The 26,462-nt window shown below is 35.2% G+C and overlaps 1 protein-coding gene across 1 annotated transcript in view; it reads right to left on the reverse strand.

Moving 5' to 3' along the window:
* Positions 1-4,509: 4,509 nt before the first annotated feature.
* Positions 4,510-26,462, reverse strand: part of LOC129242020 (titin-like) — a 31,472-nt gene continuing 9,519 nt past the window's right edge. The window contains exons 7-9 of the mRNA XM_054878582.1: positions 23,399-23,616; positions 16,064-16,102; positions 4,510-5,022 (exon numbers count right to left, since the gene is read on the reverse strand). Coding sequence (XP_054734557.1) covers positions 4,854-5,022; positions 16,064-16,102; positions 23,399-23,616 — 426 coding nt within the window. The 3' untranslated portion in view covers positions 4,510-4,853. The remainder of the gene's footprint in view (positions 5,023-16,063; positions 16,103-23,398; positions 23,617-26,462) is intronic.

The following is a 26,462-nucleotide window of genomic DNA, read 5'->3' on the forward strand; positions in this document are numbered from 1 at the left end:
CAATTTATATGTTTTATTAAGCATTGGAGGTTTTTTAACCATTATCCATTTATATTTTTCAAACAAAAAACGAAAAAAATTGTTTTTTCCACGAACACATAATTTCATTCGGATTTCACATTAAATTCTCAAATTTCGTAAGAAATTATTCACTGTTCCAAAATCCACTCCAAAAAAAATCACAAACAATTTTTACATGTTGCACTTACGTTTTTTCCTTATGGCATCCAAATCAAAAAGAAATATTGACACATTGTAACTCACACTGTCAATTTGACAGTTTAGTTCCGCCCCAAGCGTTAAAAAAGTAAGCGACATTATGGCTGGTTCAAAAGAACGCTGTACCCGTTGCCAGTGCTCCGAATTACAACCAAACTTTACGAAACCCATTTTCAATACCTCCTTCACAATGTGCGTAAGTTTGGTTTAATTCGGTGCAAAGACACGGCGGGTCCACGTTTTAGCATATATTTCGAGACCCTAGTCATCAATAGGTATGAAAATTACCCCGTATTAAAGCACTTATCAACAGCTTTCATTTGATACCCATATTGTACATACACGTCCGAAGGTTACCCGGGTCCACGTTTTGACCTATATCTCGAGACCCTATCTACCAATAGGTATTCAAACTATACGGAAATCATCTTCAATACCTGCTTAACAATGTATGTAAGTTTGGTTTAATTCGGTTCAAAGACACGGCGGGTCCACGTTTTGGCATATATTTCGTGACCTTAGTCATCAATAGGTATGAAAATTACCCCGTATTAAAGCACTTATCAACAGCTTTCATTTGATACCCATATTGTACATACACAACCAAAGGTTACCCGGGTCCACGTTTTGACCTATATCTCGAGACCCCAGTCACGGAGTGGCATAAAAATACTCCGTACTAAAGCATTCAGCAACAGCTTCAATTTGATATCCATATTGTACAAACACATTCTAGGGTCCACGTTTTGGTCTCTATCTCGAGACCCTAGTCACGGAGCGGCATGTAAAATACTCTGGACTAAAGCATTCACCAACAGTCCACGTTTTGACCTATATCTCGAGCCCTATTTCCAAAAAAAAATATAATCCATGTTACTCGTGGATGATGTAGCTTTCGAATGGTGAAAGAATTTTTAAAATCGGTCCAGTAGTTTTTGAGCCTATTCATTACAAACAAACAAACAAAGTTTTTCTCTTTATAATATTAGTATAGATACATACCTTGCCTCGTCAGATGTGATTAAAGATTTAGGTATTTACATATTTTGATTCAAAGCTGAATTTTATTACGCACTGAAATTATGCCGATTCCAATTTACTTGCTATGTTCGCTTTTGTAAGACGTCACTCGGCGCACTTCAGTGACCTCACACGGGTACGGGTATTTAAGAATCCATTGTGTTTTTGAGTGATTTTTTTTTAATAAAAAAAAATGATTTTGAGTGATGAAAATCTTTATTTGACCTTTACGCGCTTTATTGCTTGTCTGTTTGTATACTGGAGCTGTTTAGTTCTCAAATGTCAAATATGACTTACGTACGACGCCATTTGCAATAATTACAAATTTTCCGATAGGGTGATTAATTTTGCAGCACCTAGTACTTTTTAATACTTCATTGTATTATAAAATAAACTATTTAATAAAATTACTGTTAATAATATTAACTGATTTCAGAGACTATTTGTGTCCTTTAGCAGAATCATTTAGAGAATTTTGACAAAGTACAGATTGGTTGAATAGTATTGACGACGAAAGCTTTTAACTATTAGGAGAATTTAAATTTGTATGCCATTTTAATATCTCATCTTTCATTTGAAATGATACAAATTTTATTTCGATTTGTCAATTCATTATTTGTTTACAAGTCATTTGAGAAGTCGGGCCAGAGAATTTTTTGCAACGGAAAGAACTAAATATCGTGCAGCGTTAAAATTGCTGTCGCTTTTGAAGTTTTATCAGCAATATATCCATTTGTATGATACATACAAAAAAGGGTGCAATTGATAAAGAAATTTACTATTCCTCATTTCTAACTGTAGATCGATGTGAGCTTAGATTTCAAACGTAGTCATACCAGCATTGAAGATGAACCAGAAATTAGTTTGTAAGTTGTTTTTCAAGATCCAAACTTGACTAAGCTGATTATTGATGCCATCGAAAACAAATTTCTCATCGTAGTTTAGAGGACTTGAAAGTGAATAAAGCAGATATTTTGATGTATCACCGCAGTTCTGAACTGAGACGTGGACAGAAGCTGGCTATTCAGTTGCAAAACCGGCGAAGTCAGAACGATCGGTGAAAAAAGATTTTGGCGCCATAAGAGGGGTTTTTTGATTGGTTATCACAATGAAGATAAAACAAAGAACTCTGTATGTTACTGCAATCTTTCGGAATAGCTAAATGAAGAATATTGGGAGAAAAGGCATCGTTTAGAGAGGAAAATAGTAATTTTCTATGACGATAACGTATGTACGTGTTCACACAAATACTTAACCGATAGTTAAATTGAATGGAATAAAAGTCGAATTTATTTTCAATTTTAACTTATTGAGCCAATAGTCGTATATTACCTGGCAGACAAGACATATAGTACAAAGCAAAATTTTAATAAATTAGTAAATAAAAAAGCGATATATTATCCGTAGTACTATTTGTGTTAATATATTTTATAGAAAGACCGACCCCAAGAAGAATCTACACACCTTTGTTTATCGTATTTTTATTAAATTCTATGAGCGTGGTCTTAATACTAACCGCATCCATCATATTTGGCTCCCACCGACTCTTCCTTTTCAGAAACTTGAAACAATTCCTTCGTGGTAAGCGTTTTTCAACGACTGAAGAGTTATTGTGGCTGTAGAACAGTATTTTACAGAGTTTCCTGAAAATGTATTACATACAGAGTATAAAATTATTGGTTAATAATTTGAATAAATCTATTGAAGTTGAATGAGATAGTACTGAATAAAAAATACAATTTAATTTATAAATTCGTATTCTTTGAGTACTTGCTTTCAATACTTTTCAACAAAATAGTGCTTCTTTTTGAAGGTAATCCATTTCCATGATTGGTTTCTATAAGGCATTTTTTTTAGCTGCATAGTAACTGCATGATAATAAATATTAATATTTATGATTTAACAACTGAGAATGGCAAACTGTGTTGACGAGTTCTGTTCAGTAAGGTTTGGCAAGTTATAATGAATCGTCTAACGCCAGAACAAAGCTTCTAAATTGTGGAAATTTACTTTCAAAAAAATAAGTCTGTTCGCGAAGTTCAAAGAGCACCGACGGCATCATCGGTCATTATTTCTTTCAAAATTAGGAATGAGCTGCCGTTATGGTCATTAGCTAGCCCTATCGAGCCATGCGGACAGAATTTTATGTTTCCAAATATTAAAGGGCTAAACTTCGACGATATTTGGATCCACATGACGACGCAACTTGCCATACAACGCGTTTAGTAATCGATTTATTGCAATATTTAAGCCACCATTCACGCCATTGGAATTTTATTGGATTTATTGGAAAAAATAGTAAAAACTTGGACTGATCGAATGGACCATGCAACTCGCAGCCGCGACGAACATTTTTCGGAAATCATATTTAAAAAATAAATGCCATGGAATTCCCTACCAGATTATATATATATATATATAATTGGCGCGTACACCATTTTTGGGTGTTTGGCCGAGCTCCTCCTCCTATTTGTGGTGTGCGTCTTGATGTTGTTCCACCAATCTCTACCAGATTATAATAAAAGAATTCATTCTGACAACCTTTGTATTTTGTATTATCATTTAAAGATGCCAAAAAACACCCCCAATATGTGTCAAACTCGTCCATTATTTTCCCCATTCCTACCTAAATAGCGTTTATTGGTTCAATACTTTGATGTTAATTAAAAAAAGTATTTTCTTTATCGAGTTTTTTCAAAACAAAAGCTGGGTTTGTCACAAAAACATTTATCTATCTTTTGAACTCGTTTTAGTATTGAAAAATTATGTTTTTAATTTTTAATTATTTTATTAATGTTTTTCCATCGGTCATTTTACTCCAATTAAAGTTAGTTTATATAGCGAAAATTTTATAATTCTACTCCGATCTGGCACGGCTAATGAGTCACAATATCTTATATTCACTTTGAAGCGGCCCAGTCTTAACAGCAAACAATAATAGCCATTGTATTTTTATTGGTTCAAAATTCGAGTTTATTTTATTTCAATATTTCCATTTAATACACAAAACAGAGGTGCACCATCTACTCGCTTACTGATATTTAGTTCTCGCATTGCGCTCCTTTTGAGAAGAAAACCACTACAACTGGCGAGTTCTTTACCACACATCGGCATTCTACTGCTTATATTCCCTTTTGTATTTTACTTATTTACGTCTGTATGCATGCAAAATTGATTTATTGCAATATTATTAATTTTTTGTTTTGACAAAAGAATGCGAAATAAATTAAAATCAGGAACATTTCTACATTAAAACATTAAATATAATATGTATCAACATGAAGAAAAAAAATCTGCAACTACATGAAAGTTAAATTAGAATTCTGCATTGGCGCAGGACACACAAGGCATCTGGGTATTTGAGGTTTCTAGTCGCGAATACTCGCATGAAAATGGCTGGCTGTTTGGTTGTTTTGCTGGTGTACGCATCAGCTTGCGGTTTGCGGTTTTTGCCCCTTGTTCATCCTACCAAAGTTGTTGAGTTTAGCGAAAACATGGTTTTGATATTAGCATGCGTACACATTCCAGCTGGAGTTTAGCTTTACATACATACATACATCTCGCATTACACGCTTGTGTGCCATCCGCGCGTAAAGGCTACCGGGTGTGGCAAGTTACGGTTGCAATGCCACCTTTCTTATATCCACTTCAGCCGGCACCACGGGTGGCCGAACTTCAATGCCGCGCACTGGCTGTCGGTCCAAGTGATGAATTACTTTGTAAACTTCACTTCTATTCAAGTCGATTTTCTTTTCAGGCTTTTGATACTTCATGAAGTTGACTCTGTGTGTATTGCGGTAGACGGTGTACATGGTAAAAAGAAGAAATATGGAAAAAAGGACGAAATAGAATAAAGTAAAATAAAGCATAAAGAAAATTATTTTCAAAATGATACAATAGTTGAAGCAATTGTACAGACATAATAGCAATGAGAAAAAAGGAAATGAGTAAAATGAAAAGCATGTCGGTGGAAAACTATTGAATGTTGAATTAAATAAAATAAATTGCTTGGTGAACAGGGACTTCAAACTGCCAGTCACTCATTCAGTTGGTCTAATATAACTCTGACCTGGCAGTTGAAAAAATGTATACATTATATTTATATGTGTATGTATGTATAATGAGTGAATAGCAAATAAATTTAATAAAAATAACACACACATTAAAGTGAATGAATCGAAATTTGAGTGACGTGCTATTGATTGTTCATAATTTTTTCCGTAATGATGCGGTTTGTGTACAGATGCAAGTAGGAGGTAATGTCTTCAATATTGAGAGTGATGTTTATACATTTTTCTTATAAGCATTTTGTACACAACTGTACAACACATAAGGACTACATAAATACTTACTTACTACCTACATAAATACTTACTTTCAAGTTGAAAGATACAAAATTTTATTAATATAATATATCCATATGCCTAAAAAATTTGACCCTTCTACAAACATTTTTATTCTCAAATTTTTTTTTCTTAAATATTGTAAAGACATCCAAAGAATTACATTCGAAAAGAATTGTTGATATTACAAATTTTGGTAATTATTTTCGCTTTACTTTGCGGATATCACATCACAGCCATTACTATATAGCAATACAGCCAAAAGTATATTTTGAAATAACATACTATGTACACATAACTACATATGTATTTGTCAAACAAAGTGCGAACGGTATTTGAAGACAAATTGAGAAAAAAATTAATTAGCTTTTATTTTGAACAAAATTTAGCGAAAAAACGTAACGACTTTTTTACACAGTATTAATTTAATAACTCCAGTAGCTGCAATAACCTACTCGATCCTTGAGTAAAGAAGTCCAAAGGAGAATGCTCTTGCCAACAAGTACTACATTGGTTTATGTAGGCAATTGAGTAGTAAAGTCCTTTCTCGCAGAACAAATCTAACACACTACAGGGTGCGCAATCTTTAATACCGGTATGTAAACGCTGAAAAACTTTGTCATTTACCAACTGATTGACTTCAACGTACATGTTTTCGATAAGTCAATTCAGTACAATGGACAACCATGGATCGCTTTACATCGAAACAAAGCGCTGACGTCTATTGTAAAAAAAGGCGACATCGACTGGTCCCCCAGATCACGTGACTAGTTTGAGAGAAAGATTCTGCGGAAGATATTTGGACCTTTGTACATTGGTAACCAGCTGGTGACGGGGAAGAACTTGGTAGGTCCAACTGGCGTCGGTTAGCACGTGAAAGAAATGACTGGTGCGCTATGTTGAACTCAGACAAAATCGCGTAAGCGGTTATCACGCCAATCAAGAAAAAGAAGAAGAAGAGGAAAAACTGTAGTGACATTAAAAGTTCATTGTGGCTTGTTGCTTAAAGCCATAACAGGGGCGGGAACATCGAGGGCATACAAGAGGAATCTCTGTAGGATTAGATCATAGCCCTTTATCATTCTGATCACAGGGAAAAAAACCGTAACATTTCAGGAGAATCAGGATGTGTAATTTCGTTTAGAAGGTGTTTTAATCGGATAACTCACTATTCTCGACATAAACTGTCTTATGATTAGGAGATTTTCATAGACAACTCTACGGATAAGACCCTCATTAAGCTTTCACGCAAGGGCCCTTGAAGAGTCCTTGTAAATTATCGTTTGCATTTGTACGCTGATCGCGTATAATCTGTGCAGATCGGACTGTGTCAGAACGTTTCTCGTGTCTTTTTGCGTTCTGCATCGCCGGCTGATGCTTCGAATTCACGAGCACTTAAGAAAATTTGAGATTTTTGAATCGGTGTGATTTGCCCATTAGCGACGATAACTGCATGTCTCTTTATTTCTTGAGTTAAGCTGTGATTCTCCATGTATTATGGTATAGTTTCGGGAAGTTAGCGACATATAAAAGTATATGTCCTCAAATACTGTATTCACCGTGTGTTTCTCGAATCCATGTTTTTCCACGTACAAAGGTATTATAATTTTGATCATATAACGGTTATAAGTAGCAGCACAAGAGATCCAGCTAGGTTTAGATACATGCAACTTACATACCAGAATGTTCATAATGCTGCAAGAAGACGTTCAAACCATGTATGGTCTGTCCGTCCGTTTGTCAACGAACCTTAGTACACACATTGCTTTTTAAAAATGAGTAAAATCGGCTAATAACCACACCCACCTCGCATATTGAGGTAATTTTCGAAAAAGAAACAAAAAAAAAAAACACGTGACATCTTTATTATGAATGAGACTTAATTACAGTAGAAGCCCGATAAGTGCAATACCGATAACTGCAATTTCGCGGAAAGTACAATTCGATTTTGAGTCCATAGAAAACTCGAAAAGAGCAATAAAAAATTTCAATTTTCGGGCGCAAAAGAATTCATGTTCGAAGAAATTTTTTACTTAATACGGCAATGTATTTGCGTTCATCACGCGCGAAGACACAGCTTTATAGCTATGCACAGTTATGGTTCTCGGAACTATTGCGACCAAAAACACTGTTCTCACGCTTTGTGATTTTTGATTTTTACAAATAACTGTAAAATTGTAGCGCTGATATCATAAAATATGGCATCGAATCGTTTGTGACATTCAACACGCGTTAGTTTCAAGCTGGTTCTTGAGAGTAAAACAATCGTTCGGAGTTTGAATCATTTTTTTTTTGCTTTCATCAAATAAAATCATGGGAAAAGTGAAAAAGAATCTACATTTTCTTACATTGAAAGGAAGAGATGAGATTCTCCAAAAAATTGAAAATGGCGTTAAACAACGAGATCTTGCATTCGAATACAAAGTTGATTGCGCAACGATTTGCCGAATAAACAAACAATCCCGTTCATTAAAAAAAATGCATACAATTCATTTTCACTTGGAAATAAACGGAAAACTTTGCGGTTTGGCAATCATCCAGAGCTCGAGAAGCGTTTGTACCAGTTTTTCATGAATTAGCGGCAACGAAATGCTTCTGTTTCTAGCTTGATATTGAAAAGCAAAGCATCAAAAATATTTGATGAAATAAAAAAGGATGGAGAACAACTCAATGCAAGTGATGGATGGTTTTCGCGATTTAAGAAACGCTTCGGACTTCGCTATTTGACTTTGACTGGTGAATCATTATCTTGTGATCCAGAAGCCATTGAGCCATTTAAGGAAAAATTGACGGCGAAAATCGTTGAAAAAGCATATGTAACATCACAAATATATAATGCTGATGAAACGGGGCTCTTTTGGAAACTTTTGCCAAATAAAACCTACGTTTCGAAAGATGAAAAGAGTGCTCCAGGCAACAAAGTTTCAAAAGATCGAATCAGTGTTCTTTTGTGTGCAAATGGTGATGGCAGCCACAAAATAAAACCATTAACGATCGGCAAATCTATGAATCCGCGTTGTTTTAAAAATTTTCGGATACCGGTGAATTATGCTAGCAACAAGACTGCTTGGATGACGCGGGATATTTTCAAAAAGTGGTTCTTTGATAATTTTGTCGAAGAAGTGAAAAAATTCGCCAAAGAAAATGATGTTCCACCCAAAGCATTACTCTTCCTGGATCAAGCCCCATCTCATCCGCCCGAAGAAGAATTAGTTTGTGGTGAGATCGAAGTGATGTATTTTCCGGCCAATTGCGCCGCGATTTTACAGCCAATGGATCAAGGTGTTATTAAATTGACAAAAATTCAATACAAAACATTGCTAATGGAAACCATAATTAGTGAAAAAGATTCTTCATTACATGAACTATTGAAGAAAATTGATTTGAAAACCGCCGTGATCATGTTGAGCCAAGCATGGGGGAAATTGCTCCCTAAAACGATCGCTAAATGCTGGAAAAGCGTATTGGGTACAAGGGAATCTAATCCAGACGATATGCCATTGGATATCGAAATTGACGACCCCCTTCTTGTTCGATGATTACAACGGTTAAATGAGATGGTCGAAAACTATGTAGGTGAAGCAGACACAGATGAAATCCGCAATTGGGTTTTGGAATTAGGAATAGATGAAGGTGATAGTGAAACCAATGAACCCGAAGATACTACTCAAGAATAAACAACCGAAAAAGTCCAGCATGAATCGATTTTTGGCTGTGTCAATACAATTTTGAAATGGGGTGAACAGAACGATGTACTGTCATTCAATCGGATCGCTTGTTTGCATGATATCCGATCAAAAGCACTTGAAAAGTGTTACGAGAAAACGCAATCGAAAATAACAAAGTTTTTCCAAAAAAAATAATTGAATTTTGGAGCACACACTCATATGTCCTTCCGCATTGATCTCTTTGTATTAATTTCAATAAATATAATATGTGTTCATTTTTCTTGAATATCGACCTTTTGAACTCATTAATTGCATTGAATAGAGTTAAAATATTTTTCCCTAGGTATTCCTCGATCCACAGGAGAAATTCGCAAAAGTGCAATTTTTCGCTAAGTGCAATCATTGCTGAAATTTTCCAATTGTACTTCTCGGGCTTCTGCTGTAGTTGCATTTGGTATAAATAATGAACCACCGATTTTTCGATAACGACTTAATAAAACTCGCTCATTCAGATTCATCTTCAATATTATTGAGATCGGATAAAAGACACACCCAACTTTCATGTGTTAAGACTCAATTTTCATTCGTCTGTCTGATAAACCATTACCCGCATTGTCTATCAGTTTATTTGCTTCCAAATACAATTTTGTTAAATCAATTCAATTCAATCTCGCTAAAGTTCGGCCCGAATAGAATTTAATACTTGTTTAGTGTAAATTTAATTTCCAATACAAAATTCAATATTCAGAATATGTAATTCAGTGAAATGTTATTATTAATAAATTCTTAAAAATTAAAAGTATTACTGGCATATTGAATTTCGGCTGCGGTAAATGGGATAGATGAATATTATTTCGAGGACGATTATAATTGAACTTATTTCTTACTCTCATTAGTCATTTACAAACAATCAAATAATCCACGCAATGGCAAATCTGGATTAAATAACGTTAAATATGCAGTTATTAATTTACCAGCACTAAAATTTTACATTCGTTTGCTTTTCAACAACTATTTGCAAGTTAAAGTTTTCGAAGCAATATAAAGTTCCAATTTCTTTGAAACTACTACGCATACATATACATACATATGAATATAAATGCATATGTATTCATGTATACTTGGATGCCCTGCAAGAAAATGTACTAGTTTCTAAGTAGGTGGCGCCTTTTTAGTGAATTTGGAACTACAACTACAACCTAAATATTTACTTCATTTGTAGAGTGTGGATTAAGAGGAACGTGTTCCGACATATTCCACTAAAGTATATACCGTAAGAACGACAGCTTAAGGGGTCCCGGTGGTCTATAACTCGAAAATTTAGGGTATTTTCAGATATTTTATTCTACATTAAAAAATGGAAAACGATATTTAATTTTTTTAGGCTTTTTTTAATTTCTTTAACATACAAAAATGAAAGAAAATTTTTTTTTTCTATAATGAAAGAAAAATTTCTAATTAAAAATGTCGCTGAAGTTGAACCTCCCGAAAAAATTGGACCTGGATGGTGTTGCCCATTATCTGAAACACAAAAACCAAAAAAATATTTACCAGTATGGCTGTAGCTATGTCGCTTACTAGAATAAAAAAAAAATTGACAAAATGGCGCGGATTTAAATTTGACACTCTAAAAACCGTTTTTTTTTTTCAGTTTTTAATAAAAAAAAGCGAAATAATTGATATAATAATATGATACTAGTACGGGCGATAGCCACTGATAATATGAATAACCTATTAAGATTTCAGACGTTTCGGTTGAATAGTTGTTTTTTTTTTTTTGACAACACTAGGCCGAAAAGAGTCGTTTCGAGATAAATGAGTTTAAAGTTTGAGGTACAGAAGCGCGAACCGCTCTTAACCAAGTTAATAGGCTTTAGCAGCTGTAATGTTAGAAATTTCCGCATGAAAATTGCACAGTATATTCTTAAAATAATATACTTTCGAAATATCGAAAAAACAAATAATCGATTTTTTGAAATTTCTAGACCACCGCATCCCCTTAAACGGAAATTACTAAAAATAATCTTGTGAAATTTTGTGACTAAATTTGTCATTTTATTGTTTCAGAAGGTTTCCAGTGTATTCACAAAGGTGTGAATTATGTTCCACGCATAGCAGAACAGTTTTGTTCTTGTTTCTTAAAGGGGCGAAGAGAAATATTTTTTATTGTTTTTAGTTTTGCAAGCGAGGGAAAAATATCAAATCTCTGCAGGAGCTAAAAGTGGGATCCCAGAATTTCTGAAAAATCTCATTTTTTTAATTTAATATGTAATGAATTTTTTGTTAATAAAATGTTCTTCTAACCAAGAAATACATTTTTTTATTAATTTTTTGCTTTAAAACTTAATTTCATTGATATTGCGGGATTTGCCACTTGTTCTAAATTAGATTTTTATTTTGTAATTAAAGTTTTCTCTGCTGGGTACTTTAATTTCGACTGCGACTTACCAATTAAAGTTCTGTTTACTTTGCCATATTAATATAAATACACAAATATTTGTAAAAGAGAATTGTGATGAGGTGGTTATGGATAAAGCAGTACGTACATACATATGTATATGCATATACCTGCATATACACACTTTCCGTACATAGCCCAAACACGAAATTCCAACAAAACTAAACAAATACGCCTTGAGAAAACTTTTAAAAACTAAAACTTACATACTTGCTTAAAAAAATAAAGGAAACGGGCCTTCTCGTCAAATTTCTAGTGAAATTATGATAGACTGATAAGTGAAGTATTTGTGCAATCGCAATGCACACACTTTATAAATATTCATTAAATATCAAATAATTTTCCAATTTTTATAAGAAAATAGCTAAATTTATGCTATTTTTTCAAACTTGGTCTAGGAATTATTGATATTAACCAAAAGGTATTTTTTTTTAATTAAGTAGTGGAATAAAAATATAAAAAAAAAAATTTAAGTTATTCCCTAAAAACAAATTTTGCATTGACAAAGTCAGCTGCACATATTTTGCTCTTTCTTTTAAATATTAGACCTATGTATGCATTTTTTAAAGACTTTTTTTGGGAAGGGGAGGATAGAAATGTCCAAAACATTCGATTGATGCCGTCGCGCCACTGATGTGTGGGGCATGCTCCCACTAAAACAGAGTTCTCCTCTCAGCCTTTCTTCTAGATGCCGCGCGAAATAATGATAGAGCCTCCAGATTATGCTATCTTGTTGGTTTTGCATACTTTGCAGCGTTTTTATATGGGTTTTATAAAAGATAACTTATTAACAACTTCAGTGCAAACCCTTTACACTTAGAATATATTATTTTTCTCTTATTCGAAACAGTACCAGGTATCTTCTCAGGTCAGCTCATTGAGCACGCGTGCCTCTTTCTATTATCTTTCATTCTTCAATCATCTTAATTAAAGCAGTCTTAGATAGGAACCTCTTGGCAGACAATTAGAAATGAGCCCATGTATTGGCTACGTGGAGAACTTATGACCTGTGCTTCTAGGCATTCATTTGTGCTTCTTCACAAGAAAATCAAACTCTTTAATTTTAGAACAAAAAAAAGTGGAAAAATTTCTTTTATTTTCGATCAAAAAATATAGCAATACAAGTAAACTCAAAAATTGAATATTATATTAGTATAAGAAAATGCGAAGTCATATAAGAAGTGAATGTTTTAAAACATATTTACCTCTGCAAAAGAAACAAATCATAATAGGTTGAAAAATTCCTAAACAATTAACTATAAGTTCGGTTCACTATGAGCAAATAAATTGAAAATTTAGTAGCCTTACCCTTTTTAAAAGCTCAAAACGCCGGCATTTTATAACAATTTTTAGATTGGGTATATCACTTCAAAAGTCTGCGAAGTAATAAAAACACAACTTTTTCAATAGCGTTAGCGTTATTTTTTTTTTAATTGGAAAGAATTGGAATCGTCTCCTTATCTACAATATTTTTTATAAAAAAGCTCAAAAAATCCCCGATTTCCATACATGAAGTATTTTAAAAGTATTTTTAATTTTTTCCTTTACATTTTTACGTACACTTCCATTTTGTGTTTGACCGAGGTCCTCCGCCTATTTGTGGCCTGCGCCTCGATGTTGTTCCACAAATGGCGGGAGCTACGAACGGCAAATAGTTTTTATTTTCATTTTCTTATTTTAGTTTTCTGGGAGCTCTTTCATGTCTGCCTAGGTGCTAACGCTTTAGGAAAAAACATTTTCTATTATTTGATGTTCATGCACGGTGATTTGTCTTTTTCAGACCAGTAATCGTCCTAATATTTTTCACCCATTTATGGGGAGATTTTAGCTAACATCCACTGGTGTCGTGAACTGAGTACTTTCTCGTGAGATACATACAAAATTTCACGTTTATTTCATAGCAATGCATTTTGTGTGGATGTTGACAGGCATGTCGCGTGAAACGCGAACTTTGTACTTAACTAAATAAATATTTGTTTATTCCACTTTAATGATTAAATATAATTTTTTTCCATAAAACTAACAGTGGTTACTGTCCTTGGCATGCACACATTTTGCAGTAAGCTCTGTTATATTGTGCTTTTTCGCCAATTAAAAGCTAAAACTTTCATCTCCTTAGAAAAATTAGCTTTCCATAAATCAACTTAGCTTTCCAATTTAAACTCAAGATAAATAAATATGCACAAACATGAAGCAAGTGAAATTCAGAAAAAAAAAAGATTATTTGAAATTACTAAATAACCTCCACAAGTACCAAGCCAGGATGAATGAGGAATCGAAAGAATAAATAATATTCGAAAAAATGATTTGTTTTTTCATAAAATATAAAAAAAACTTCCACACAAATAAAATTAAAATAGATAAATATGCATCTACACTTGTTCAATGTGGTTGAAGTTAAAGGCGGCATGAATAAATCGTTTTGTAATCGATGCAAATCTGAGCTTTTTCGGGCTAGTTCGATTGCTGTCAGGAAATTCGAGTTGAAAACTAGATTTTTTTCTGACTAGTTTGGTGCATTTTTGCATGGTATGAATGCGTGTTGGTTTTTATAAAGATTCAATTAGTTTTCTATCGCTGTATTTGCCCTGCAGGGAAAAGCCGGACTAGTATGGAAACGTTCTAGTTCAAGTACCTACTGGTATTTAAGAAAAGACAGTATAGGGTATAAGCATCAATTATACATATATGTATATATATATGACTGGGCGAAAATCAAATGCATTACAATTGTTCGGGTAAATTTGTTGTGTTTTTTTCTTAGAAAAGAAAAATTGAGACTCATCTATGGACGCATCAAGGCATCAAGGTGATTAGTGTAGTCTATAAGTCATTCATCAGATTAATATAATTAATATAATTATTTGAATATTTAAATGAAAGCAACAGTAAATATTAACATAGAATTCTGAATTCGCTTTTATTATGAAAAAGAATATTTTGGAATTTAATATTTTATTTTTTTTTTATTTTATTATGAAAAAAAAATATTTAAAAAAGTGCTGAAATTGAATGGAAGTAATGTGTTTTTTTTTTGGCATTTTAACTGGTACAAAACTGGGTTTTTAAATGCTTTTTGTGGTCGAATTTTTTTTGGCTAGTACCAACTGGTAAATTGAGGCTCCTTGTCCGGTTAATTGACATTTCGTAGGGTAGCGTAGGAGTGTTAAAAATATCACTTGCTCGCATGAAAAAAAGCTGAAAATAAACCTAGCTACATAACATATATTTTTCCCTGCAATATTTTATAGCTAATATAAAAATTCATAAAAGTTTTTCCAAGTATGTGTGTGCAATGAAATACACACACAAATGGTATTCCAATAAGAGGTGCTAATTTAATATTCAAAGAAAAATTCTATTTTTTATTGTAATATAAATGATCGGATATTTATTTCATTATAAAGAGGGAGGTGTGCCGTTTGCCACAAACATCAGGCAAACGACCACCACGACCACGCTTACAGGACAATATCCTTTTCATGAAATTTTCCATAACCGAATTGCAAAGTGGCTGCCCTATGTCCTCGATAGCCATACGAATTCCATCTTTGAGGTTTTGAATCGACCCTGGGGTGTTGGCGTAGACCTTCTCTTTCACGTGGCCCCAAAGAAAAAGTTACAAGGTTTAAAATCATAAGATCTCGGTAGCCAATTGTGATCACCTCTTCGAGAGATAACACGGTCAGGAAACTTTTCCCGTAAAAGATCAATGGTTTCGTTGCTTGTGTGGCCGTAGCACCGTCTTGTTGAAAATAAACGTTGTCCAGATCAATACCATCCAATTTCAAAAAATCGTTATTAATCTGTCGATAGCGCAATCCATTCATTCATAACACCTGTTATTAGAAAACTATATATGAATTCAAATTCTCTAAATGCAAGTAATCCTAATCTTCAACGTAACAAAATTTTATGGTATTTTATTTATTGTATAAATTTTTTAGCATATATTATATTTATCGATTACGATTGGTATATTTCTTATCGAAATCTGAAAACTAACATCTCATAAGAAAAAGGCAGTTGCCTGACTAGTTGGGTATGCAACTAATACTACAATATTTAGTTGTGAGGTGGTAGTTTACAACTAGCACATTTTCTACAGCGTACATAAAAGTATGAACAATAATATACACATGGAAGCAATAAAAGGGATATAAAATTAATTGTAATGAAAATTGGCATCACAAACTCAGAAGCATCATGCTATCCTAAGGATACTTATGCAAGTGTAAACTTAGAGCCTAGTAGTCATTGAAAGGTAAAAAATATTTTCAAAACTATGGCTAAATAGAAAATATGGGAAATGAAATGAAAGTAGTATTTATTTATTATATTTACTTCATACATACCTTGGATCGTAGCCGAGCAATGGACTTTCAAAAGTACAACTTCGATGTGAAAATGCAAAAATATGCCGGTGAATAGATGTGATGAAAGTGAGCGAATGCGTTTGTTCGTATGTATGTTTACATTTTTGCGTTTGTAGTTGTATTTATTGTTGTTGTCGAATGCGAGAACACAAGTCGATGAAATGAAGTGGAAAATGAAAAAGTATGAAATATTTATGAATTATTTCCAATATACAGGACTTATATGTACATAAGTATACAATTTCAAAAATGGCTTTATTACCCAATGGCTTAAAAGGCACAAAAATAATTAAATGTTAAATAATGCATATGTATATAGGAGGGTGAATACATGCACTACGTAATGTTCAATGCGGAGTAAATATAGAACAAATTTATAAAAATAGTGATTTGCTTATATGTAGGTGTAGATAAGCTCACAAGTAGCCATATGGATGGAAACAGGAAATAAGTGAGGCCTACTAGTCGGTCTTTCGATAGCAAAAGAGCTTCTAACTCGTATCATATTTGTACATATATAAAGGGTAAGCAGATTGGAGGTACTTTCTCCAATAGGGTTTTTAGACATACCAGGAGCGACTACTGTCAAACTAAATACATCATTTTTCAGTATTCATTGACATTTCCTCATGGAAAGACTTACGCCTCAACAGCTCGTGTAATTGTATTACGATAATCGACGCTCTGTGAAAAGTCCTCATCGCTCGCTCAGACCAACTTATGGTGTATGGTGATGAGGCCCATTTTTGGCTTGATGGCAACGTCAACCTGTCATACCCAAAATTGCCATAATTGGGCTGCAGCCATTATATCCATTGAAAACAACCGGCTTGAAAACAACCATTGGTGCGGCCTAGGGGCGGGAAGAACCATCCACCCATAATTCTTCAAAGATGAGACTGGCGCCAATGTAACAGTGAACACTATCGACTACACTTTATAAACAACTTTTTTATGCCGGAAATTGAAGCCCGTGATCTCCATAACATTCGGTTCTAACAAGACGGCGCCACTTGCCATATAGCCCGTGAAACAATGGATTTACTGTGTCGTCGTTCCAGTGAGCACGTTATCTTTCGCCTTGGCCCCAAGACCGTTTGATAACCTTTCGACTTTTATTTGTGGAGGTTTGAAGAGTCTAAATGCTTTGTGGATAAACCAGCTTCGATTGAGGCAACAGTACAGAAGTTATTGACACGATACCGACCGAAGTCCTCAAAATTGGTGCTTTTCGTATTTATGGATGGCCGGAATACGGCGTAGTTGCGGCCAACGTTTAAAAGCGATTATTTTTAAAAAAGAAATGTAATGAGTAACAAAAATTGCACAATCAATTTGAATTTTTGTTATTTTATTTCAATTTAAAGTTCAATACCTCTGCCGTGCCTATACCAAATTAAACCATTTATATATATATATATATATATATATATATAATTGGCGCGTACAACCTTTTTGGCTGTTTGACCGCACTCCTCCTCCTATTTGTGGTGTGCGTCTTGATGCCGTTCCACAAATGGAGGGACCTACAGTTTCAAGCCGACTCCGAACGACAGATATTTTTATGAGGAGCTTTTTTATGGCAGAAATATACTCGGAGGCTTGCCATTGCCTGCCGAGGGGCGACCGTTATTAGAAAAATGTTGTTTTCTTAATTTTGGTGTTTCATCGATATTCGAACCAACGTTCTCTCTGTGAATTCCGAATGGTAGTCACGCACCAACCCATTTGGCTACGGTGGCCGATTTGCTTGTCAAAATTAATGCGATCGCTTTATGAAATAATTAGTTGTCACATGAAAGCCATGTGATGCAGATGCTTACGAGCATTTTCTTGAGAATGAAAATAAGTGAATTTCTTGTGTTTAAGAAACCAAATTTTTCCCGCAAAAAAAAAAAACACTTCACTTACCATCCACCACAGGTTTATTCAATTTCGGTGCGACCATAGTACCACTGCTGCCACCGCATGGGCTGACCTGCCCATTGAGATCACTTAATTGATCACGATTGAGATCACCTAAAATGTTGGGCAAGATATGGGACAACCGGTTTGTGATTATGAGCGAACTTGAAAAGACTGTTGGCTTAGCACATGAATTATTGGTTTTATTAATATTTGGATATGGCAAAGGTTTCAAAATGGGTGCCGCGATCGCTCATAAAGAACTGTTTGTCCCCAAATTTGAGACTTTTAACTAGGTATACATCCAGTACAGTATCATTAGAAAAACCTTGAGAAGTATATTTAGTAAATATATAACTTTTAAAAATGATCCACAGAATTTATTTTATGTGGTAACTCCTCTAAACCTTGTTGTTAGTTAGGCCTTTCCAAACTGGATAAAGAAGCAAAACGTGTGGGCCTGGTGGTGAAAGAGGACAAAACGAAGTACCTCCTGTCACCAAACAAATAGTCGCCGCACTCGCTTGTCGGCACCCTCGTCACTATTGACAGTTACGATTTTTAGGCTGTAAGAAACTTCGTTTATTTAGAAACCAGCATTAACATTGAACACAATATCAGCTTTGAAATTCAAGGCCGAATTTCTCTTGCCAACGAATAGTACTTTGGACTAAGTTTGCAGTATTGATTAGTGAAGTCCTCCCTCCACGAACAAAACTAATATTTTATAAGGCTATCATCATGCCCGTCCTAACATATGGCGCTTGGATGAAGACAACATCCGATAAGGCGTCCATTGGAGTGCTTGAGAGAAAGACTCTGCGGACAATTTTTGAACCTTTGGACGATAATGACGGCGAGTTATGGAACAATGAGCTTTTCAACATAGACTTAGCGCAGCGAATAAAGATTTAACGGTTACCTTGGCTAGGTCATGCCGTCCGAAAGAAAACTAACGCTCCGGCTCTGAAAGTACCAGTAGCAGAGGAAGAGGAAGGCCTCCTCTGCGTTGGAATGATGAGGTGGAGAAGGACTTGGCTTCACTAGGTATTTCCATCTTTGTTAAGCTCGGCCATATTAACTAAGCGATTATCGCAGAAATCAAGGAGAAGAAGTACGCGAATACTTAAGTTTGTAGCAGAGTTTGAATTTTTAGACCCGATCTTCTTCATTAACATCGTTAATTAGGGTAACATGAAGTGAAGCAGTAAAGTAAGGCCAGAGTGAAAGAACAGCATAAATAGGAATTACGGATATGAAATATACTAAGAGCCAATTAAAAAGTGCCACAGAAGGCTAACATCCAAGTATAAACAAGGAACAAGGTCTCGTACAACTGTCTGGCTTAGATGTAAACAACCCAATAAGGTTCTTAAATCGCACAGACTGAATATAGTCATGTCGTAAATAACTGGTAAACAAGTTGGTAACAAGGATGTGGCAACAAAATGGTGCGGAGGCGCTAGTTGGATTCTGGATGAATCACCACTCTAACCAACCAACCTCCATAAAGTGCCGCTGAAGAGACTCGAAGTTATTTTGCGTTTAACCACTTGGTCATTCAATAGGCAATTGCCGGTTAAGCTACCCATCACTGTCGAGAGTTTTCAATTGGTTAGCCTTAGCAGCTCCCTGGCATATTTGTTTTCTCACTGACCTGGGGTCTACCCGTGCACTTTTATCATCCTCCTTACAGTTTTATGCAATGTGGCTTCCGTGATATAAATAAAGTATTTGGAAACCTGATTGCATAGTACTCTTATTCAGATGTGACCGAAAAGGTTTTGCGAGATTAATTTCGAACGCATTATCAGTGAGCCGAGGGCCTTCATAGCCTATTGGCTATCGGAATAAATGATTCTCTTTTTAAAGCGGGTTTTAATCTTTGATGGTAGCTACATCCGCTTGGCAAACACTGTAGTGTTACGAAAGCTTAAACTTAAGCTTACTTTTTTTACAAAAGATCAATGCACCAACCTTTTCAAGGAAAAATTTAGTGGCAACAAATGATCACATTATGGTTCGATTTCATGGCGAAAGTTATTCACATCTATTTTGCTGCATTTGAAATCGAACCGTAAATGCTTTCATTCAGCCTGAAAGTAAAATGTCAACAATTTTATCAAATGATGTAAAATAAATGGAATAACTTTCATCACCAAATTGATATCATACATTTTGTATTTTAATTCGGCTTTTCGTTGCCCGAAAATTTTGTTTGAATTTTTATCTGATAAATAATGACGTTTGGTAAATGTGTCAAAAATTATTAAAAAAATGCACAAATCATTTTAGGCTTGTGAAGCCTGCAGGTCATATATTTTAGTTTTATTTCAGAAAAATATAATATTAAAAAAATGTAGTTTTGACTGGAACTGCTTGGCACTTCTATGCATATATGGTACACATTTTCATAAATTTATGCACATATACATACATACATTCACATTTTTAATTCACAATTCAAAACCACTTTTTATTAATATTTAATAACAAACATAAAGCTCAATTAGTGAAATTTTTGCTTCTATCTTTTTCAGATTTCTCATTGAATGTATTCACAATTTTTTCGATTGAACAGGTAATATACCATTTGTATGTATGTATATGTGACATACAGTACAGACACATATAATTTTTCATGCAATTTATGGTCGTAGAGAATGCGAAACTTTTACACAATACAATCTACAAATCATGATTAATGTGAGATGTTGCAAAATTTTGTGAACTTTTTACAATAAAATACTAGCATATTTAGGACTCAATTAAACCCACTGTGAATTTTAAATATTTCTCTGTGCATGGTATGCTTTTTACTTCGAATTAATAAATTTGTTATAGTAACATAAATGCTATTATTATGATATATGGAACGACGTTGCCTGTTTGACAACGAGCTCTTCGCTTATGAACATCTGTAAAAAAGTGCAGAAAACTCTGAATATGATTGACACTTGGTGCTGTGCGAATGGGCTATCGGCAAACCCTACCAAAACTAATATTGTTCTCTTTACCAGAAGGGGGAAACTTGATGGACTGGTTCTGCCTAAGCTAACAGGAGTCACAATCAAGCTATCCAAAGAAATCAAATATCTTGGAGGAATTCTCGATAGTAAACTTCTTTGGAAGTTACGCGTTGAAACAAAAACATCCAAAGCACTGACAACCTTCTGGCAGTACAAAGGTGTCTTTGGGAAAACGTGGAGTCTTTCTCCTAGCAAGGTCTTATGAATCTATATGGCTATGATAAGACCTATTATCACCTATGCATCAGGGATCTGGATGAATAGATTCTCTCTCGTGGGAGTGAAGAGGACCTTATCGAGACTACAACGCACTGTGGCCATCTGTTGCACCGGATTTTTTCCGATTAATTTAGGCTCGGCATTAGATGCTCTGATTGGTTTGCCACCACTTGATGTTTTCATCCAAGGAGAGGCCTTGAAGGCCATCTGCAGCCTGAAACACAATGGGAACTGGTACGGCCCCTGTCTGGCATTGGAAAACAGAGAAGGCATGAACTTCAATCCAACGATTCTCTCCATGCCCCTTGACTCCATGCCATCAAAAGTCGTACTTGAAAAGAGATACAGTGTAGTGCTGCCAGAGGCTCAGTTGTGGTCAAACTCTGAAATGAGCCCGGCAAACACTGTTTTCGCATTTCCACGGATGCCTCCAGGATCGAACATTGCTCCGGCTCTGGGGTCTACGTGGAATCCAGCGGGACAAAACTGCACTTTGCTCTTGGAATGCATGCATCTATGTTTCAACCGGAGGAGTATGCAGTTCAAAAAGCGGCGAACTTTGTTGTGAAAAACCGATGGTGAGGCAGATCTGTATGTGTCTGCAGCGACAGTCATGCTGCGCTCATGGCCTGAGACAGCCTTCCAACCACATCAGTGATAGTCGAGTCCTGTAAATCTAGGCTGAATTATGTCGGTAGATACAATAGCCTGATATTAACATTGGTCCCGGGACACGTGGGTATCGCGGGTAACGAGATCTCTGACTCTTTAGCCAGAATGGGCTCTGAGGTCAACTTTCTTGGCTCGGAGCCCGTTCTGTCACTTCCTTCTGCAGCCATCAAATCCACGGTTAGCAAAGGGGTAACTCTAACCCACAAGCGAGCTTGGCAGGCTGAGAGAGGCTGCAGATGAACTAAACTGATGTTACCTGCCATGCCCGATTGACTGTCGCAAACCCTCCTGTCATTAAGCAGAAAGGAGTGCAGACAGCTGGTTGAACTGATAACAGGCAGAAGTGCATGGAAAGGGTGGGCATATCAGACAGTATACTCTGCCCAGCTGTGAAGAGGAGGGCCACTTCCTGTGCATCTGCCCCGCCTTCGCTCGAATCAGGTTTGAGGTCTTTGGCACTTATGTGTTAAGAAGCGACCACCTTGGCTCCTTGGCACCACAAGATCTACTTGGATTTCTTCGGAGATCGGGTAGATTTAAGGAAAATTAAAAGGGAATCCAAGTGTAGTGCAATGGACTTAACTAATGTCTAAGTGCTGCACTTGCTAGTTGTCCCGACAAAAAAAAAATGATATATGGGTTGAATTTGCTATGCTAAGCTGAATATACATATGTGGCAATTACAGGGTTGCTTCTATTTTTCTGGCCTTGGGCAGATAATTAAGTTTTGGTGGTTTCATTTAAAAGTTTTGCATGAATAATTTACCATTAAAAAAATATTTGGAGGAATCGGTTAATAAAGTTATTTTCAATACCAATACATATCTAACTGGAAGACTCTATCAGCGGACTGTCTTTCTCCACGCATAGTTACTGATTGGCCTATCGTCCTAAGTCACGAAAATAGTCTCTAACATAAAATCTCAAATGATACTGGTCAAAATCAATGAATACTAGCCCTAATGAGATTTTTTTAAAGTAAAAAAGCCCGACTGAAGCCACATTGAAGGCCTTAGGGTGATTGTTCAATTATTTAATGAGTTCTAAAGCCAGAAATTCATTCACAGTAATAGTATTGCGCGTTGACTTAGTGAGATGGTGTAAAATCGAACTACAAAATCCAAGAGCTATTTTCCACAAATCTCAAGGTAATATTTTTGGTTTAATTTTGACACTGGATTGATGATGATTGATTTGATTTTAACCGGGCTTTCTAATGGATAATTCCCGTTCCTTTTCTGATAAAATATATAAATATTTTCTAGGCAGGCGTAATTTTTTGAGTTGCATGACTAAAATAATAGTGTATTTCCGGTATGTGAGAAATAAATTTAAATGCCATCCCCTTGAACTGATATTCTATTAAATTATTCATAACTTATAAACGAATGAATAAAGTGTACACGAACATGTGTAGGTATATATGTATGTGTGCATATAATTACATAAACAGGCACTTAAATTAAAAAGAAAATGCGTTGTAAATTACCCCAATGTTGTGCCAGTTATGAGTTCCGCTTGTGCACTTAATGTTTCCGCTATAAATTCATCATTGTAAGCATCTTTGGGCCGATACCAACGCCTACCACCGGGCAATACTAGTGGCCGTTCCGAGGATGGTGTTAATGGCCCAAAGGCACGTTTCGAACGACGTGGATTGTTTTTACGTTCCAACTGCTCTTCGAGCTCCTCAATGACATCGTTACGCTGCCAGTTTTAGGGCCAGTTTTATGTAATTTTCGGTCATTTCATTCACAAACAAATACATGTAAATGGATTGGTATTGCGCATATTTGAGAATGTATGTAGAAGAAGTGTGCGGCTATAATAGTGTAGGTGGTAGCTTTTGAATGTATTTAATTAGGTTTGTATGTCTGTTTGGAGAAAACATTATTTTGTGCGTTGGCTATAAACTTTTAGCTTTTCTATATGCTTTGATGTTATAAATAGAGTAGTATTTTAAATTAAATTCACTACTTTTTATGTATGTAATTTTAGAATTGCAAGAAATGGCTATAACTTTAGTAATTTATTAAGGAGTTGTCTCAGTTTTTTTTTAAATATATATATATTTTTTTTGGTATTACGAACTTTGTTTTTTTTTTTGATATTTTGAGTGTTTTTTTTTTTAATTTACAGAAGCTGCCGATTTTGTTAAAGCACGCTCTGGCTTAAATTTTCATCTTCATAATTCAAAGCGTACTGTTTGCCGCTGTAAAAGACCAAAAGCTTTAAATAGGGCTATTATTTAGTGGATAATCGCATGTTTAAAACTTTTGTAGGTAAATAATTTGGGTGGTTGAATTGGGAAATGTATTCGAAAAGTGAGCAAATTAATTAAAAGTCTCGTACTACTTAATTTTTAACAAACCAGAATTTATTGCAAAACTCAGATAAAATTACTTTCAAAGCATTAAAAAAATGTATTTGATTGCTGTTGCTTCGTTAAAGTAAGACTACTTTCGTGTGAATGAAGTAGTTAATCTTATTTTTTCTTATATTGTATAATTTCTAAGAACAAAAAAATTGTTTTTTAATACGGAAATTATTATAGAAAACATATTTGCTGTTATAAGTAAATCATTTTATTTAGGAAGACCAACAAAGCTGTTAAGTAATAAGTTCAGAAATAGGATATTAGACTTTGGCCAAAATTTTCTTGCTATTTTTAATTTTTCTTATTCTTATAAAAAGTGATAGTTTGGAAAGCCTGCGAGCAATTTCGTAATATTGCAAAAGTGAAAGATTTTAGGGGGTACTTTTAACAATCTTACTTAAAAAAAAAATTATACGCCACATATAGTTTGCTTGGAAATGACCCAGATGTTAAATAGAAAGTTTACAAATCACTAAAGCGAGTTATCTTTACAATTAAAATAAATGAAGTCCATCTGGAAAATGGTGAACCCAGAACTGGTGGATATTTTTGGGCATTCATGTCATCATGTCATCAATGGAGTCCGGAAAAATAATACCGAAAAAATCTAGTAATATCTGCATAGCTAGATACTTCACCGAGATGTTTTTTCTCCTCCAATTTGTTGAGTGCTTCTTCATCGGGCTTGGAAATAGAGCAGTAAATCAAAATTTTCATTTAATATTTAACTTTAGTTCTTTGAGCCGCTACCACTAAATGAATTGCGATAGTGAAATGCTCAGTGCCCACTGCATTGCATGTTATCCTACATGCAAAGGAGATACCTATAGTTTTATGCCGCTTAAAAACGGCAGATAACTTCTATGAGTAGCTTTTTCATGTCAAAAATAAGGCATTGTCAGCTGACATCCAATGGCTATTACATAAATCTTTCGTACTTAGGCACAGACACATTCGGCGCCTTCGCCAGATATGAAACATAACAATACTATTGGATGCTCATCCAGATCGTGCAGTTGGAAAGATGGCTAGTGTAAGGGGAAGCATTGAAGAAGATTAAAATGCAGCTGGAAGTGCCGTCAACGAATGAGGAAATCGAGTTACTGTACCTATTGTTAAACGATAGTAATAAGTATCACTATGCTATGGGGGAAATGGCAACTGTTTTCCAACCGAAAATTTTTGCGTCCCTGAAAGTAGTCGAATGGATATTCGAGAGGAGATGCAGTGGGAAACTGATTGGAATTTTCAGAGACAGTCAGGCTGCACTGAGGGCCCTGGAGAAAACGAAGCAAACCTCAACGATTGTTCAAGAATGTAAGAGGAAGCTTAATTCTGTCGCAAGACAAAACAGGCCTGTACTTATATGGGTCCCAGGACACTCAAGTGTTCAAGGAAACGAAATTTCCGATGAATCAATAATCGGAAACAGTTCCGCAGGAATTATGAATTGGATCAGCGATTATGTATGCAATTTACATGAAGAGCTATGGTCCGGTCTAGAACGCTGCAGAACTGCAAAGCGTTTTGTGACAAATCCGAACAGAAAACTATCAAACTTTCTACTAAAACTTGGAAGGAAAGACGTTCGGTTGATGGTCGGTGTTATTACAGGACTCAACTGGTGGCGTCATCATATGACCACCATTGGAATCATTGAGAACCCAATGTGCCTGTCTTGCTTGGAGGAGGCGGATAGCCTTGAGCACTTTTTCTGTGAGTGTCCTGCCTTTGCTAAAGCAAAACTACGTGTTTTGGGTCCTGATGTCGTGAGAATGAGTAATATTGGTTCTCTAAAACTGGAGGATATCTACAGATTTATCAAATAATCTGGAAAATTCTCACCGGAAAAACTACCCCTGTCTCTGTCTCTACTTTTCTCCTTTCCTCCCTGTCTACCTACCCTCTTTCCAGAGCTCTAAATACGATGGGCTTTTCAGCCTGAGTGATTTAGGAGCCACCAAATCTTTTGGTGCCCCTGGGCTCGACCAATTCAAATTTTATTCAATTTCACCTATTGTTGATGATATGGACCTTGATCGCCAAGACAACGAAGATTGAACGACTTAGCGCCCTTGAACTATTGGATTTGGGCTTATATCAGGAATATAATTCTTAGGAGTAAGCCAGAAATCATTGAAGTTCCAAAAGAAAACATTCTGCACAAAATTCCTAG

This window comes from Anastrepha obliqua, chromosome 3 (genome assembly GCF_027943255.1).
Source record: "Anastrepha obliqua isolate idAnaObli1 chromosome 3, idAnaObli1_1.0, whole genome shotgun sequence".
Classification (NCBI taxonomy): domain Eukaryota; kingdom Metazoa; phylum Arthropoda; class Insecta; order Diptera; family Tephritidae; genus Anastrepha; species Anastrepha obliqua.